At 34.7% G+C, this 15,134-nt stretch overlaps 1 protein-coding gene across 5 annotated transcripts in view; it reads right to left on the reverse strand.

The window, feature by feature from the left end:
* Positions 1–15,134, reverse strand: part of LOC116184054 (uncharacterized) — a 167,056-nt gene that overhangs the window by 39,891 nt on the left and 112,031 nt on the right. For 4 of the 5 annotated variants that reach the window (XR_014957890.1, XR_014957889.1, XM_085589592.1 and 1 more), the window contains exon 1: positions 10,668–12,588. The exons of the other annotated variant lie outside the window; for it this stretch is intronic. Coding sequence is in view for 2 of the 4 variants with exons in the window: in XM_085589592.1 (XP_085445718.1) it covers positions 10,668–10,781 (114 nt within the window). In the remaining 2 variants the exon portion in view is untranslated. Of the gene's footprint in view, positions 1–10,667; positions 12,589–15,134 lie in introns of those variants that run through there. 5 annotated transcript variants of the gene reach the window in all.

A 15,134-nucleotide genomic window follows, 5' to 3' on the forward strand; every position in this document is an offset into this window, starting at 1 on the left:
AGTAAAAACCTGTTAGTTCCATTCATTTTGAAATAATAAAAATTACCAGACTCTCATGTCAACCTGAGCAATCTGTTAAATGCAGGCACTGGTAAATTACACTCTTGAATAATAGTTAATTCCTACATGACTTGGAAGTATGTATTCGACTAATATCAGATATGAAGGTATTTTTTGAGTTTTATTGGATTTTAAACACAGATAATTTGTTTTCATTTCCTTCTTTATCATAGATACTTTTCCCATTTTTACTATATAAAATCAGAGTATCATATTCTCTGTTGAAAGCAATATTAAATTACTTTTAGGAAACAAAGAATATTATATATGTTTTTTTCTGATCTGCTTTTAACCAGAATAAAGCTGCACATCTGGTATATTTTAGTTTTGGGATATGGAATATCTCTGTCTTTCCCAAACATTGTCTACTGTAAACCAAACTGAACAACTTTCGGAAGTGTTCCTTTTTCACTGAAATTTGAACTCTATGGAGAATGCTTGGCATATGGATTAAAAATGGATGTGAAAAACCAGTCGTGATTGGAACAAAGGGATTTTTTTTTTTTAGACCACAGGAATGGATATAAACTTGAAGGTGCAATCCATCCTAGCTTCAGTTATTAGGATATATAATTTAGAAATCAGGACTGGATCTAAGCCAAAGGTGATAAATGAAGACAGCATACTTATAAATGATGGCATTCAGGAAGGAGAAGTACATAGAGGTTTTTTTATGGATTCTAAGTGCATTTTTATACAGGAATCAAATTTACAGTGCCAGGATACATATTTCAAATGAAACTGAAGTTGTACTATTTATTTCTGCACTGAGTCAGAATTACAGAAAAGCCTAGCAAAAGGGTGGTCCTGTCCATTGTGTTTCTGCATAAAAACCAAGTGTCTGTGTTTAAATGCAAGTAACACAGGCTTAAGGTTATGTTAATGCCTGATGCAAACTGAACACCCTATGCTGTACAATTACAATATAACTCCCAGGGTTTTATTACAGAGTAACAGAGCACTTCCTGAATAAAATTAATCAGTAAGAGTAGAATCCTTTCCCAAAGGACTAAATTCAAACCATCACTGTTCACTTTTATCTAAGTTCTGTGCTTGAAAGAAAAAAAAAGAAGCCTAGCCAGCTGTTCTGCTGCATTTTTTTATCCGTAGCTCTCACTAACTGGAGGAAAATCTGACTACACAATAAAAAGATCAAAATATCAGATCTCTTTTCTTATGCATTTGAAATTAAAAAAAAAACAAACCCAAACAAACAAACAAAAAAATCCAGAAAAACATCTCCAGCCTGCCCTGTGGAACTAGAAAGCCAAGGTAAATCAGCACAGACATGGAAACAGCTTTGGTATTTAGAATCCAAAGCCCCATACAGACACTGAACGAACCTCAAAACTCCAAGGCTATACTAAATTGTTCATCTTCTCCCCCTGAACCAATACTGAGATTAATATAAACTGAGAAAAGCATTTTTCTTTCCTTCATGGATCCTTTTAAACTATGGCAGAAGCAATGGAGGTCAAGCATGGCCTCATTTTATGGACTGCTGTTCAACAACAGGCTCAGCAAAGGGGAAAATATGCACTGATTAGAGCTGGAGAAAACAAGCCTTGAACTTCTATTGGACAGCATCTTCCTTTCCTCCTCATTCGTTTTATGATGCATGCCTTCAATTGCAAACTACTATAAAAAGCTTCCTGAAATTCTTGGCACTGCCACAGATCTGATTCCACAGTGGCTTCCAGTGATTAACAGAATGCTAGAAAGTGCCAGACAAACAAAGATCAGGTGAATGGGGAAAAGAAACGAGAGCGCCATAAAAAGTGCACATAAAGTACATTCTGCCAACAGAGCCAATGCTTATAAAAGGAGTGTAGGTTTTGAAAGTCAATCCCTCTCATTCTGTGAGGAAACCAGATGAATTTGTAAAGGTTACATTTTCTGTGTCTATGAATGTATTTCTTTTAAAAATCAGAACTGTAGCTTAACAGGCAGAGAGAGCAACAAACACTAAAATTCATGTGTTTCACTGAACTCTCAGTCTGAACTCTTTCATTGACCACTAGTAAATTTGATCATCTACAAATAAATTATTAAAATGCTAACTATGAGGTTGTACATTATAAATCCTGACTATATTATAAGTTTTGTTCCTCCAAGCAGCTCCTTAAAATGCATATTTAACTAATTTATCCTACACTTTGTGCCCCTGTGGCCCTGGAAGATGAAGCAACATCGCTCATAAGAAATATTAACATTGCCTGTTTATCAAGGCATCCATGAAATACAAAAGCAATAAAAGTGCTAGTGTGCACTCATTTACTATTGAAATATCACAAAAATTATTCAGTGTCAGAAATCTAATTTTGTATTATATTTCTATATATTTCAGCAGTTAATTTTTTCAGTATTACTGAATTAATATGCTTTGAATACCCCTGTAGCTACAGTGGAAAAATGGACCAATGCACTTATTTAGTACTGCTACCCAAATCCATTAGACAAATTTTCTTTACAGCAAAGCATTGATGAATGAAATGTCTCATGTTAATGTAAGAATAATCAATTTAGAATGCTTATGACAATTAACAAAGCTAGAGATAAGCCTTGAAAGCAGCACGCTTTGTCAGCCCTGATTTGGATTAAACTTGTACTAATAGGATCATTTTTCTTCCAAAAGGTACTCTTTTTAGGCAGACCTATCAATTAATATGAATTATACATGTATAAAAGAACTTATGTCATTAATTAGACAAATTAATTTTTATGATGCAGTGAATAGACTAACACCAGATTATATGAGATATCATTCTCCCAATTTATATGTATTTGGAATAAATGAATAGTTTACATTTGCATGGTTATTACAGAATCAATCATTATTAATCAGTGCCACCATATTGGACACCTTAATATAATCTGTTTTAAATTTCTCATGGTGACCAGGTATATTCAAGTTCATACTTTCAAAGACAAAGTTTTATTCAGACTTGCATGTTTGCACTGGGAATAACACTACAGACATCCCAAGGAAGTACAAGCACAGTATGTTGTGTGCTGTGTATTTCAGTATATTTGTGATGATAAAAAGAAGCAAATTAAATAAATATAATCTAACTCTTCTGGCATCAATTTTAGCTGTAGAATTGAAAACATTCAAAAATTTAGACGGCTTGTGTTAATGCTGGCCCACACTTTGATCCTGAAACACTGTTTTATTTCAGCCACTAGTAATTTACCACTCATTGCTTCCTTTTGCCTTTAAGCCTAATGCATATATGTTTCAAAGTGGACTGAAAACCTTTACAAAACAAAAAAGTATATTTGAAAAATCAGGCACTTAGAATCCACACTCCAAAGGTGTCTGAATTTTAAAAGTTTGAGTATTTACATGGCAGGTATAATTCGGCAAATATTAAGTTTTAAATCACTGCCTAATAGTATCTCCTACATGGAAAAGATAATACAGTGATTTCCATTCAGATGTGTTAGGAACTATTAAACACTTATTAAAGTTATTTTAAAACTTTGCTTGCTTTGCATTTAATGAAGTGAATGAAGGATGGAAAAACCTACATACTTAATGCACATTCAATTCTTAAAAATTACTTCTTGCCACACACCAGCTTTCATCCACTATTTATACATTGGCTGTAGCCAAATATAGGGGGAAAATTATTCCCTTCTACCTTAGTTGGCTTTCAGAGAAATAGGATAGCAAAGCCTCAGAGAGGAAAGTATTTAAATGACCAGGCTGCCTCTGATAAAACCCTAGTCTTGGGGAACATGTCCTCTTGCTGAACTACAGGGAGACAGGAAAACCAGCAACTGCAGGCCCAGCCCCCAAAGACCAATAAACCCCCCCAGCCCTATCAGGGGTAACTTCGCCCAAAGAAAACGAAGGGGTCACAGTCCAAGGAAAGAGCTGCTCCGTGTCATGGGACAAACCTCTTGCATTTCCAGCCTAAATTTATTCCTGGTCAGTTTATAGGAGCTCCCGGCTCCACACCCACAATGCTGGCTCTGTATTTCCCGTCAGTCCCCGTTTTGTCAGGCTCAACAAGCCAAATTCAGTTTGCCCAGTCCCACAAGGAAACTCCCAGCCTGCCTACAAATAGCTGCAGCCCTCCCTGGACCTGTTCTGAGTCTCTCTTTGGGGATGGCTGAGCAGCTCTGGATGCAGGATATTCTCAGATGCCACCAGTTCCACTGAAATCCCATGAAAACCCACCCTGCCTGGATAGATTTTTGGGTTTTTCCATAAGGTTTGTGCCATTTCCAGTGTCTTAGGAACATGCCACTCTAGCTTTGCTCTATTTGAGGTTCTTGGTTGTGACTTATCCTTGGATTTTCTAATTTGAAATGAGAGGCTATGCAGGATCAATGGAAAATGCAAACTCATCTGGAACACTGAGATCTAAATTTCAAGTTTTCTATTGGTAATTTATTGTGTCACCTTAGCACACAGAAAGTTAAAACTAGTTTGGGAGACTCTGTAAAAGCCTTATTAAAATCCTCATTAAATGAGAGGAGGGTTAGTAACTTCTAATAAAAATTAGGATAGTAGAATGCTCAACTGCTGATAAGAAGAGCCAAACATCAAAGAATCACACAGCATAGCATTTTCACATGGAAGCAAATAATCATCTGGAACTGGAGGAAAAAATATATTTATATGCAGCTTATTCTCCACAATGCTTTTTGAATCAGTTAACCTATAATTATGGGTTTTTTCCAAAGCTAGGAAATACACAGGAAAGTTAAGGAATTTCCACTAAACAGCAAAATCATAAGAAAATCAATTTTATCTTTAGCAAACAGTCACGATACCACAATAGCTTTCTTATTGGATCAAACTTCAAACCTAAAGATACATTCAAGCATATGATTAATTATAATTAATAGACAGGAAGCATGGACAGGTCCAAGCAGATGTTGAAAACAAATAGGAATTCACAGAACACCATAATGTGGTATAAAAATCTGAGTTTATTTGGTACAGCTGGCTGTATATAATGCCTTTTGAATTTATAAGACTATAGCATCTGGTCTTCCAATGTCTTGCTACAAAATTTTAGAAAGTCATGGGAATATTTTTGTTCCATTTTCATTTCTCTTAGTTGGAAAGAAACTTACATAGACAGAAAAAAAAGTGCATTAGAAAGAGAACTGCTAACAGTTAGAATGTTAGAATATATCAACAGAAATAAGCCCTTAAATTTTAATTTAAAACACTGAAAATTGAAATGTTATGACTTTTCTTCTGCCCTAGTTTTAGCTGCACAAATATCTATGTAAGAATGTAAAAAGTAGAGTCATTTTATTTAACTTTTAATGGCAACAGATGAAAAATTTAGATTTGCATTGAAAAAGAAGGTCATGATAAAAAAAAAAATCAATTTTTAAAAGTGATATGTAATGTCTTGTGATTTAAGTAGAATTTTTAATACATATCTTCCTTTTATATACAAAGTCGGTAATCATCAGAAATCTACAATTCTATCTCCTCCTCTGGCCATATTCTTTAATTAGAAGTTAGAGGGATATTATTAATACACTTTTAGAAATAACTTGCTGCAGTATTGAAATTTTCTATACACTGCTTTTCAGAAGGTGTTACTAGCCAAACCAGATCTGGGGAACACATGTAACGTTCATTTTGCTCAAATATTCATTCACACCTGAGTTCTGTCAGCATACACAGATGTGAACATACACGTCAGAAACTGAATTCTTGAAGCAACAGAAGGTACACATCTATTCCTGCTTGCAGGGAAAGGGAAATCAAAGTAAGATACTACTTGATTATTCTCAGGGCTTGATGAGATTGGCTTATCCTTTGTTTTAGAATAAATGAATTAGAATGAAAGAAATAAATCTGGGCAATGTGCAAATCCCTGTGGTGCACTGCAGAACAACACAGGTATTTAGTGCTCATGGCCTTGGTCTCATGTGATGAGACCTTCTGGAGTCACCACAGGAAACACCCACATCAGGGCTGCACTGTGGCACCTCCAACTCACCCAAAACCCATAAAGCTGCCCAGTGTTTCAGTCGGGTTTTGGGTGAGTCTACAAAGAGACAACAGATCTCACACAACTGAGATTTTATTCCTGCACTATCTGAACATGTGGAGGTAGCCAGTGTGAGCTTCATTGTCCAATGGTCTCTGCAAGATACCCTTTATTAATTTTCTTTCTGACCCATATAGATATTTTGTCTAGTTTTTATTCTGACATGGAAAATAAACAGTTATAATATGCTTAAAAAATATTATTAATTCTTGCTTTGACATTGTGAAAAAACCCTGACTCTTGTGTCTTCTGTTGAGTCTCCCCTAAATAATAATGCACCAATTTTGAAAGTTTTTCATTAACTACTTATTTGTTCAGTAGCTTCAGAAAGTTGTTACTTTATTACTCCAAAACTTGGCCATGGTTTCCTATTAAATCTCTGCTGCTGATAAGCAGTATTTTGTAGCTAGAATTCTATAATCCATTGGATTGATACGAGTCTTTTCTTAATGGGAACAGCTGGAAGGAAAACAGCTGGAAGCTTTCATTGCCATGTACATGCACTTTACATGTATTTGCCTAGGATCTCTCCAAGTCACCCTATATGAATCTTTCTCTTCATAGGAGAACTTCATGTCTTCAATCATTTGATATATTAATGCTCCAACCTTCCTAGCACTTGCCACTGGCATTTTGATGGAGAGTGATTCCATTTCCCATAGCACAGAACTTTGCCCATGGCTGAACACTTTTATTTTTGTCCTTCATATCATTTCTACAGCATGTGCTGGTGTGATGGATGTCTTCTTGGTCCCTTTGCCTCCTGAGTGCCTTTTAGCTTCCATCCATGCTCAGAACTAATGGTTATTATTATTTTGTTCTTTTCTTCTGGACAGTTCTGCTGCCCTTGCTCTTTAGGAGAGGATCTCAAGGATTGCTTTATTGAGTTCTCAGGAGCTGAGTCTCATCTGCCTACCACAATCCATTAGGGATTCTCTAGAGCTTTTCAAGTTATAGCCAGACATCGCTTTGTAGTTACAACAAAAAAGTATTTTTCTCTCTTTATGTGCTCTGAGGAAAAAAAACCAACAAAACCCAAACCAAACCAACAAACCTGTCTCTGGAGTTTTTGCAAGTTTATTTGCATGAAATTATTCTATTTCTCATAACTTCCTCTATTATCTATTCTGGTCAGTATTACAACAGAGGTCACTGAGTCCCTGCCACTTTCCACCAATGAGAAAATGAAAGACAATGAAAGAAGGAGGATGTGGTTGTGTGCTGTCGTTTTTTGGTTTTTTTTTTTTAAATAAGTATCACTTTACATAGAATTCTGCAGCTTTTACATACACAAAAAAAGGTTTTCTAGAAAGGCAGCATTCAGTCCAACTCTATATGGGCTGTTATGCTTTCTTCTTGGGAGATTCATTAGACTGGCCATTTCTATTTTTTTTTCCTGTTAAAACAACAGAAGAATAAATATTTCTAAAACTAACTACCACTTGTTTTAGGAAAGTGCTCACAAGGGTGCTGAGTGTACTGTGCAAAGGTTTTGCCACTTGCAGAAAGGAAATGATAGGAATTTCTTCCAAACACACCTATTTTGTGAATTCTGCACCTCCCTGCAGATTCAGCCATGGCTGTGCTAATGAAAGTTAAAGAGAAAAGTAGAGGAGAGGGGAAAAGTGTCATATAACTATTTTCCACAAACAGTTCAGATAAATATAGAAACACACAGGTCATGTTTGATCTTCAAAAAAAAAAAAAAAATACAGATTTGGTCATGTTTCAGATATAAAGACAACTGAAAGATGCAAATCCAGAATAGCTACATTATAGATCTGTTCATGGTGCATCAAACCTGTGTATTAATTTCACATGAAGAACTCCAGATCTAAAAGTATTTGTATGATATTCATGTATACACGTATTTATAGGACTTGTGAGATTTTCAAGCTGAGACTATTTTTGAAAGAGCATATTGTGTTTCAAAATCTAGGGATATTGCCCAATATCTTTTTCCAAATGTATTAATTACATAAACAGCACCTTTACTGCAACTGCACATCTAAATCCCATACCACATACCATGTTCAAGATTACAAACCTATTTAAACTTCCTCTACATATGCACACAAGCCATTAGGTTTAAAGAATTAAAGAAATTTTCCAAGAACTGGGAATGAACTCCTTAGAGTATTTACATGAATAAGAGTATTGTCATCGCCTCTAGTATAGCTAGATATCAAAATTTGGGCTCATTCATCTGAGAACAGAACTTTTCCCATTAGCAAATTTCTTACACTTACATGTCTCATCTATTCTTAGGGGTGAGGCAAACCTGAAAGTAAAAGGACTAATCACATTAAATTCATCTAATTGAACATGCTCAGCACTCACTAGAGAACTAAAATTAATCTCCTGACATTTTTATTCTATAAATGCTTTAAGGGTAATTGGGAGACTGAGTCACTAAAAGGTTTTTTTTCAGTAAACTTAAGTATAGCCTCTTGCAAGAATTTACAGGAAAAATCCAGCTTTAAATAATGCCAAATGCTTTCTTACAAACTTCCACGCCATATTTGCTGATCAGATATATTCCTGATAAATAATGGATGAGTCACATATGTCCTTACATGAAAGACAGATATAAATAAGTCTGTGTAAGATACTACTATGCATTTTTCCTGTGTCTGTGCTCATGATACCTAAAGCCTGAAGTTATTATAAATGTGGAATCTTATTCTCTGATATTGCAGGTACTTTATATGTTTTGACTCATGCCTTTAAAGTATTTAAAAGAATTTATATAAATACATATAAATCTCATGTTACTTTTGCTATTATGAATATTTTAGTGCACATTTTTCAGTGTATTTAATTGCTACAGTATAAAAAACTATCAGAAAATACAGTATAATAAAACATTTTAAAATGCTTTTTCCATGGCCTAGTCAAATTATTGCTAATTGAAAGAAAACTAACAAAACATGGTGTGCTTAACATTTTACCCCATTTTATACTTTAGTATAATGTAGTACAAGTAAAACTTTTAATGGTCCCCATCCTTTGACAGTTTCAAGTGAGTTTTACAAAGCAATCTATAAGCTTCATAAATAATGTCCATGTGGCTTTTAAGTAATTTATATAGTCTTTTCAATGGAAATAAGCAAGCCACTTAATCACTGAGCATGCATTTAGTTTATTTTAAGGGTTAGCCTTTTCATTATACAACAATTGCTAGGGCTTATAAAATAAAATACTAATCCCTTTATAATAAAAACAGTAACCTTTTAAATAAAAAACATATTTGAAGTACTTTTGATGAAGAATAATAACAAAACTAATTATTTGCTATAAACATATAATATAATAAAATCCAAATCTCACGAATAAGAGTTGAAGCACTTGAAAGAGGCACCTTTGCCATTGCACCATCCATACATTTTGGTTAGAGTGTATTCAGGGAAGAAGTACTTAGGATACTTCATTCTTCTATCTTATGCAGAGCCCCCAGACAAAATTACCAGTTCCCTGAGGAATCACAGGTGGAGAGAGTAACCCGAACCTGTTGCCTAAACAAACTTCAAGTTTCCTCTACAGCAGCTTTTGGAAATTCTGTGTTTCATTTATCAGTCACAAAGTGAGAACAGACTGCCATGTCATTGCACTGGGTACCGGAATTGCTCTCCACTGGATTTTTTTTTCCTCACACTGGATTTCTTCAAAACTAAGATCCAGCTCTCCTTGATACACAAGCTCATAATGAAATATTAAAGATACTATCTTTTATCAAGTAAATTAAATTACTTTAATATAAAACTTACACCAAATCATAAGCTGCACTTTGCATTTCACTATCCTAACTTCCAATAACTGCTTATCTAGAGAGATGACAAGTTGCTCCTCCATAATGTAAAAATACCAGTGTTATCTGTTTAAGGAAGTTACACTTCACTAAATACAAGGTTACTGAAGTCTTTTAAAGAAACAGATTGAAGAGGGAAATTACTTTCAATTCTCAAAAGACAGTTCCTTCTTTGCTCTTAAGGACAGTGGAAAAGTAAGGTAGAATGACTTAACCAGTTATGATACATCCTCTGTCTGTATGCCCTATGCATTCAGCAGCAGGAGAATCACTGATTTCGATCTACAAAATGCTGCATTTTGTTCCCACATTTAGATGGACAATTGTCCAAAGCAACCTGCAAGTTTTTAAGTAATCTCATTTAGTGTCAAAATCTTATCTTGCCTTGTAATCTTTCATAGTGAGACAAAGGTACTGAGTATCACATAAGTTCCTGTGCTTAGCATGGTAAAAATTACTAAAAGGTATAAAAATGCCAAATAACCAGGAACCCTAAACACACATTACTTAGATTGATTTAATAACTTACTGGTAAGCAGACAGCAGAATATTTAACAAAGATCCCTTTGAGAAATTCAAACTAGAACTGCACACATGAAAACCTAGTGAATACTAGAGTACTAGAGCTGGATAAAAAGTTAGATGTGAACTTGTCCTTTAGAAATGTGTGTTACAAAGCACAGAGCATTTTAACACTCACTAATTTCTTCAAAAGAGCAGTACCATTTAAAGGTTGATCAGCACGTGAAGAAGTGAATTAGAACCTGTACCTGCATCACTGCAACAAATGGAAATTTGGTGTAATGGCTCCACAGGTTCCTGGAACAGATGCTTCTCTTCATCTGTGCCTCCTTCACTTGGCATGAAGAGGATATTAAAGGCATGTGGTGTTGATATCAAAAGGCACAAGTCTGGTGTATTATTTAGGGAGAAATACGATAAAGGAAAACAGAAATCAATAACTTAGGGAAATAAATACTAAGGCCTTTGCTTCTGTGATAGCTAATTGCCCAAATGAAGGGCACCACCCTCACAGATAGATTATCCTGAACAAGACACAGCTGGTTCTGCTCTGTCTCACTCAAACCCCTCTACTGTGCTGAGCACAAATACATTGAATGGTGGTCAGATCGTCCTTTTTTTCAAGGTAGTACCAGAAAGAGGTAATTTGTTGGAAGCCCCCTTTCATTAAATCATTCTGCAACATTACTGTGTTGAGTAAGAAAAGTAATCTGTAGTCATGCTGGAAACATGATCTACTGCCCTTTTCTTTCATGATCACACACCACTGAGGGATGTTGTTATTATCTGCTCTAGTCCCTTCTCTATGTGCTGCTGAAAGTGTGTCTTTATCCATTGTGAGGATGTATTTTTTTCTCTTTCACAATTAAAGTGGGATTTTCACACTTGCACTTTACAGCATTGGGTTTAGTCAAGTTGTTTGTTTTAGTAAAGATGTCTTTCTGCTTGCTTTATTCCCTGAATGCTGAGAATGGCATTTTACAGCTTCTCTGTGTACCGTCTTAGGAAATTAGAGATTTGTTACACCATGAATCTGAGACCAGTAAAAAGGCACAAAAAGTTCACTGTTTCTCAATTAAAATGAGTTTGTTTCAAGTCAATATTTCTCCAGTTGCAAATTTACTGTATGCTACCTGCTAGTATTTACATAATATACAGTAATTGCTAAGAGACATGTTGAAAATATACCATTAGTATTATTTACTCCAGGAATCCAAGTGTAGAAAGCAAAACATATCATGAATTTTTAATATTTTCATAAAACAATGATCTTCTTTTTGCTTCAGTTTCAAATATGGCAAAGAGAAGGCCATCGACCTGAAATATTTCTTGTATACAGTAAAAGCCTGATCCAGCAGTCTTTGCAAAAGTAAAAGTCCCATTGACTTATGTTAAATGTAGCACTTTTCTTACAAGAGAACTGCAAATTCAAGCACTAATTAGGTCCCTGGACAGAGTCTCAAAAGCACTGGTAAGTGAACCTAGGAAGCACTGATACTATGCAATCCAAACACTATAAATATGGTAGTAACAAAGCTGAATACAGCAAACTTCACAGCCCCATCCTGCAAATCCATATTAATATAAATGGCCTCACTCATACTCTGTTATAAATAAGGGAGCAGTTAAAGAGATTGTAGGTCTTTATTCTGAAGAAACTTAGTATTTTCAATTCTCCTAAATGTAACATATGTGGATGTATTCTTCTCAATTTAATTTTAAAAGGATTGAAAATAGCTCTTTTTTAAAATATATTTTGTTTATGTGTAGCAGTCTGCCATTTTCCACAGAAAAAAATATACCTACAGGTTGCTAGCTTTTTGTCCTTTTTTGTATTTAGTGTTTGATAATACAATAACTAATATAGCTGTATTTTAATCCTACGACATTAGATATGACATATTTATAAATATTATTTCTTGTATCATGTCTGCTCACTTGTAGAACCAAAACCACAACAAATAAACCAAACTACACAAATAAAATGTTAATTTCACATAAGGGTTGTAGGCAGCATTTTATACTAATTTTTTAACCCAAAATATTACAAAAAGAATCAGAAATCTAAATGCATTAAGATATCAGCTGCTCTTATGAGGAGGACCACAAGGCACTATCATACATCAGACCCTCAAAAAGGATTGAGGGATTGAATATTTTATATTGTTCATTTGTGTAGTGGGCTACACAGATACAGAAAAAGTATTTATATATAAAAGTATTTATATATATAGTGTGCTCTTCAGCACACTATTCATGTTTACTTGCCTAATCAACATCACATGAAAAAGGATTTAATCTGACAATATTTGTTTAAATTTGAAAACCAGAAGATGCTGCTTTCCTGAGTGTTGATACAAGATGTCATAAAGTGAGTTTCTAATAATTACAGTTGTCCCCAGTTCTTCAAAGGTAAAGTGAGTGCAAGAAAAAATATTTAGAGAATAATTCTCATCTTGTTAACTTATGCAATTAAGGGTGTACAGGCCTAGTTAAAAATATTTAGAATATGGTTAGCACCTTTATGCCTATGTTAACTGTGTAGTATTTTCACATGTTGGAAGACTAATGATGTGTTAATAAAATCCTGTTTGGCTTTTTTGTCAGCATTTCATAACTACTCCACATGACATGAATTCCTGAGCACCTGAGAAAAGGCACAAGTTCTGCACCCAACAGAGGCACTGCTTTACCACCAGGTACAAGTATTTGGCATTAACAAAGCACTTACTGTACTAACCACAATAAAAATGTTCACAATGTTTGGGTAAATTAAGTTGCTGCTTTTATCATATAGTTAACTTGCATATTTATGGTAATTGTACAGGAATGCTTTTAAATGGTACAAGCATGAAAGGAAAAATCTCATAACCAGTTTCAAACACTGGGGTGGTGACACTGAGATGTGCTAAGTCAAATTATTTTATAAGATGACATAGTATGCAGGACATTATTTTTTTTTCTTCTCTTTTTTCTTTTTTTTTAATGTGTAATTATCCTAGAAATTTACACATGTTGCTTTGCAGGAAAATACATTTTATCTTTTTTTCCTCAGTCTGAATAACAAACTGAAGATGTCATGAAAGCAGTCCAGTCAATACCCTTGGTACAAAGGCATTATTGTGTTTTAGTGGTAGAAACACATGAAGGCAATGGAGAAATTATTATTTTTCTTTTACCCAGACAGATGACTTCTGTCATTCAGTTTCAATGTACAAATGGAACACCACCCATTTCCAGCCTTCCTGTAAAACATCAGCTTCCAGATGATACAGTAGCTGGTCCTATTATCATTGTCAATAGTTCCATTTGGCAGTAGACAGATAATTCTTTTCATGTGCTAATGCTTAATCAGACAAGTCTATTTACTAATGTATCAGAATGCATTAGAAATATAGGTAATGAGGGACAGAATATCAATTTATTTATAAATGAACTCCACTTACATTGGATACGTATTGACTCAAGTCAATGAATAAGGTAGAAAATGTAATATACATGTAAACTGTTACAATGAATTAAAAGAGAATTTTCAAATGTCTTGAAACATTATTCTATTGACTCCTCTGTAAGCCAAAAGGGATGTCACATTTGGTTTCCCAACAGACACCACAAAACGCCCCTCACACTCCCAGTACCTGTAGCTGTACTTCTCAGCAAATGTTCTAATTCAACAGTACAAATAGTGCATTTGCATTTCAGAACGCTAAGCCCCAGCACCAGGTTTTTGGAGGCAGATATAAATAAATATATGTATATAATCAAAATTAAAGATACTAAAATGAGACACATGCTCCAGCAGAATGTCCTGTCCTGTAGCAAATTGGCAATGCTTTGAGAGAATCATCTTCAGAATGACAAAATCTGATTTTCCTAAATATTTTTAGCAGCTGTAGGATTGTCTACAAAATAGACATCTCGTTTCAATACTTACACAGCAAATACCAGCTTGGAGCAGCTGACCAGAGGTTTTGTGCAACTGAAGCCTTTTTCTGGACAGGTTTCAATGCAGAGCACACTCATGCTCCCTTGTCTGTACTCTAACAGAATTACACTGGTATTGGAAACTCCTATCTGCTAATTGCCAGTTAAAGAATATAAATTTTATTTACTCTGATTACTCTGTAGTCACTCACTATTTACACCAACTTATCATATTTCCCAGAGGACAAGTTAAACAGGTATATTTTGAGGTCTGGCACAGTTAGTACACAATACTACTCATTCTTAGCTCAACACAAAATATTTCTGGTTAATTTATTGCATCTATTACTACTACTTTCCTTTTGCTCATAAATGTTGTGTCTCTCAACACTGATATTTCTCAGTGAGAACAGAGAGGCACTGGAAAGTGGGGAGGACTTCAACATGAGAGCAATTTAAAATGTACCAATTCATTATGTAGACTTTAGGCACAGAAACATATCTTTGGAAAGCAAAAGAAATAAAAGCAAAAAATTCTTAATAATTTCAGCATTTAAAAAAAATCAAACTCATTTAATCACCATTCCAAAATGGAATAAAGCCCAAAACTTTCACTGCGCCTTCACATAAAGATCTTTTAAAATTTTCAGTGTATAGACAAATTAAGTAAACTGAGTTTGAGTTTCTGTGCAAACAGGTACACAGGGGTAGGGGTTTAAGAGCCTGGTTGAGCTACAGTGCCCTGGTGACTGACAGCGTGAGAATTTTTCCAGTTGGGAGCAAAGTAAACC

The sequence above is a fragment of the Lonchura striata genome, chromosome 11, assembly GCF_050655825.1.
Source record: "Lonchura striata isolate lonStrDom1 chromosome 11, ASM5065582v1, whole genome shotgun sequence".
Classification (NCBI taxonomy): Eukaryota; Metazoa; Chordata; class Aves; order Passeriformes; family Estrildidae; genus Lonchura; species Lonchura striata.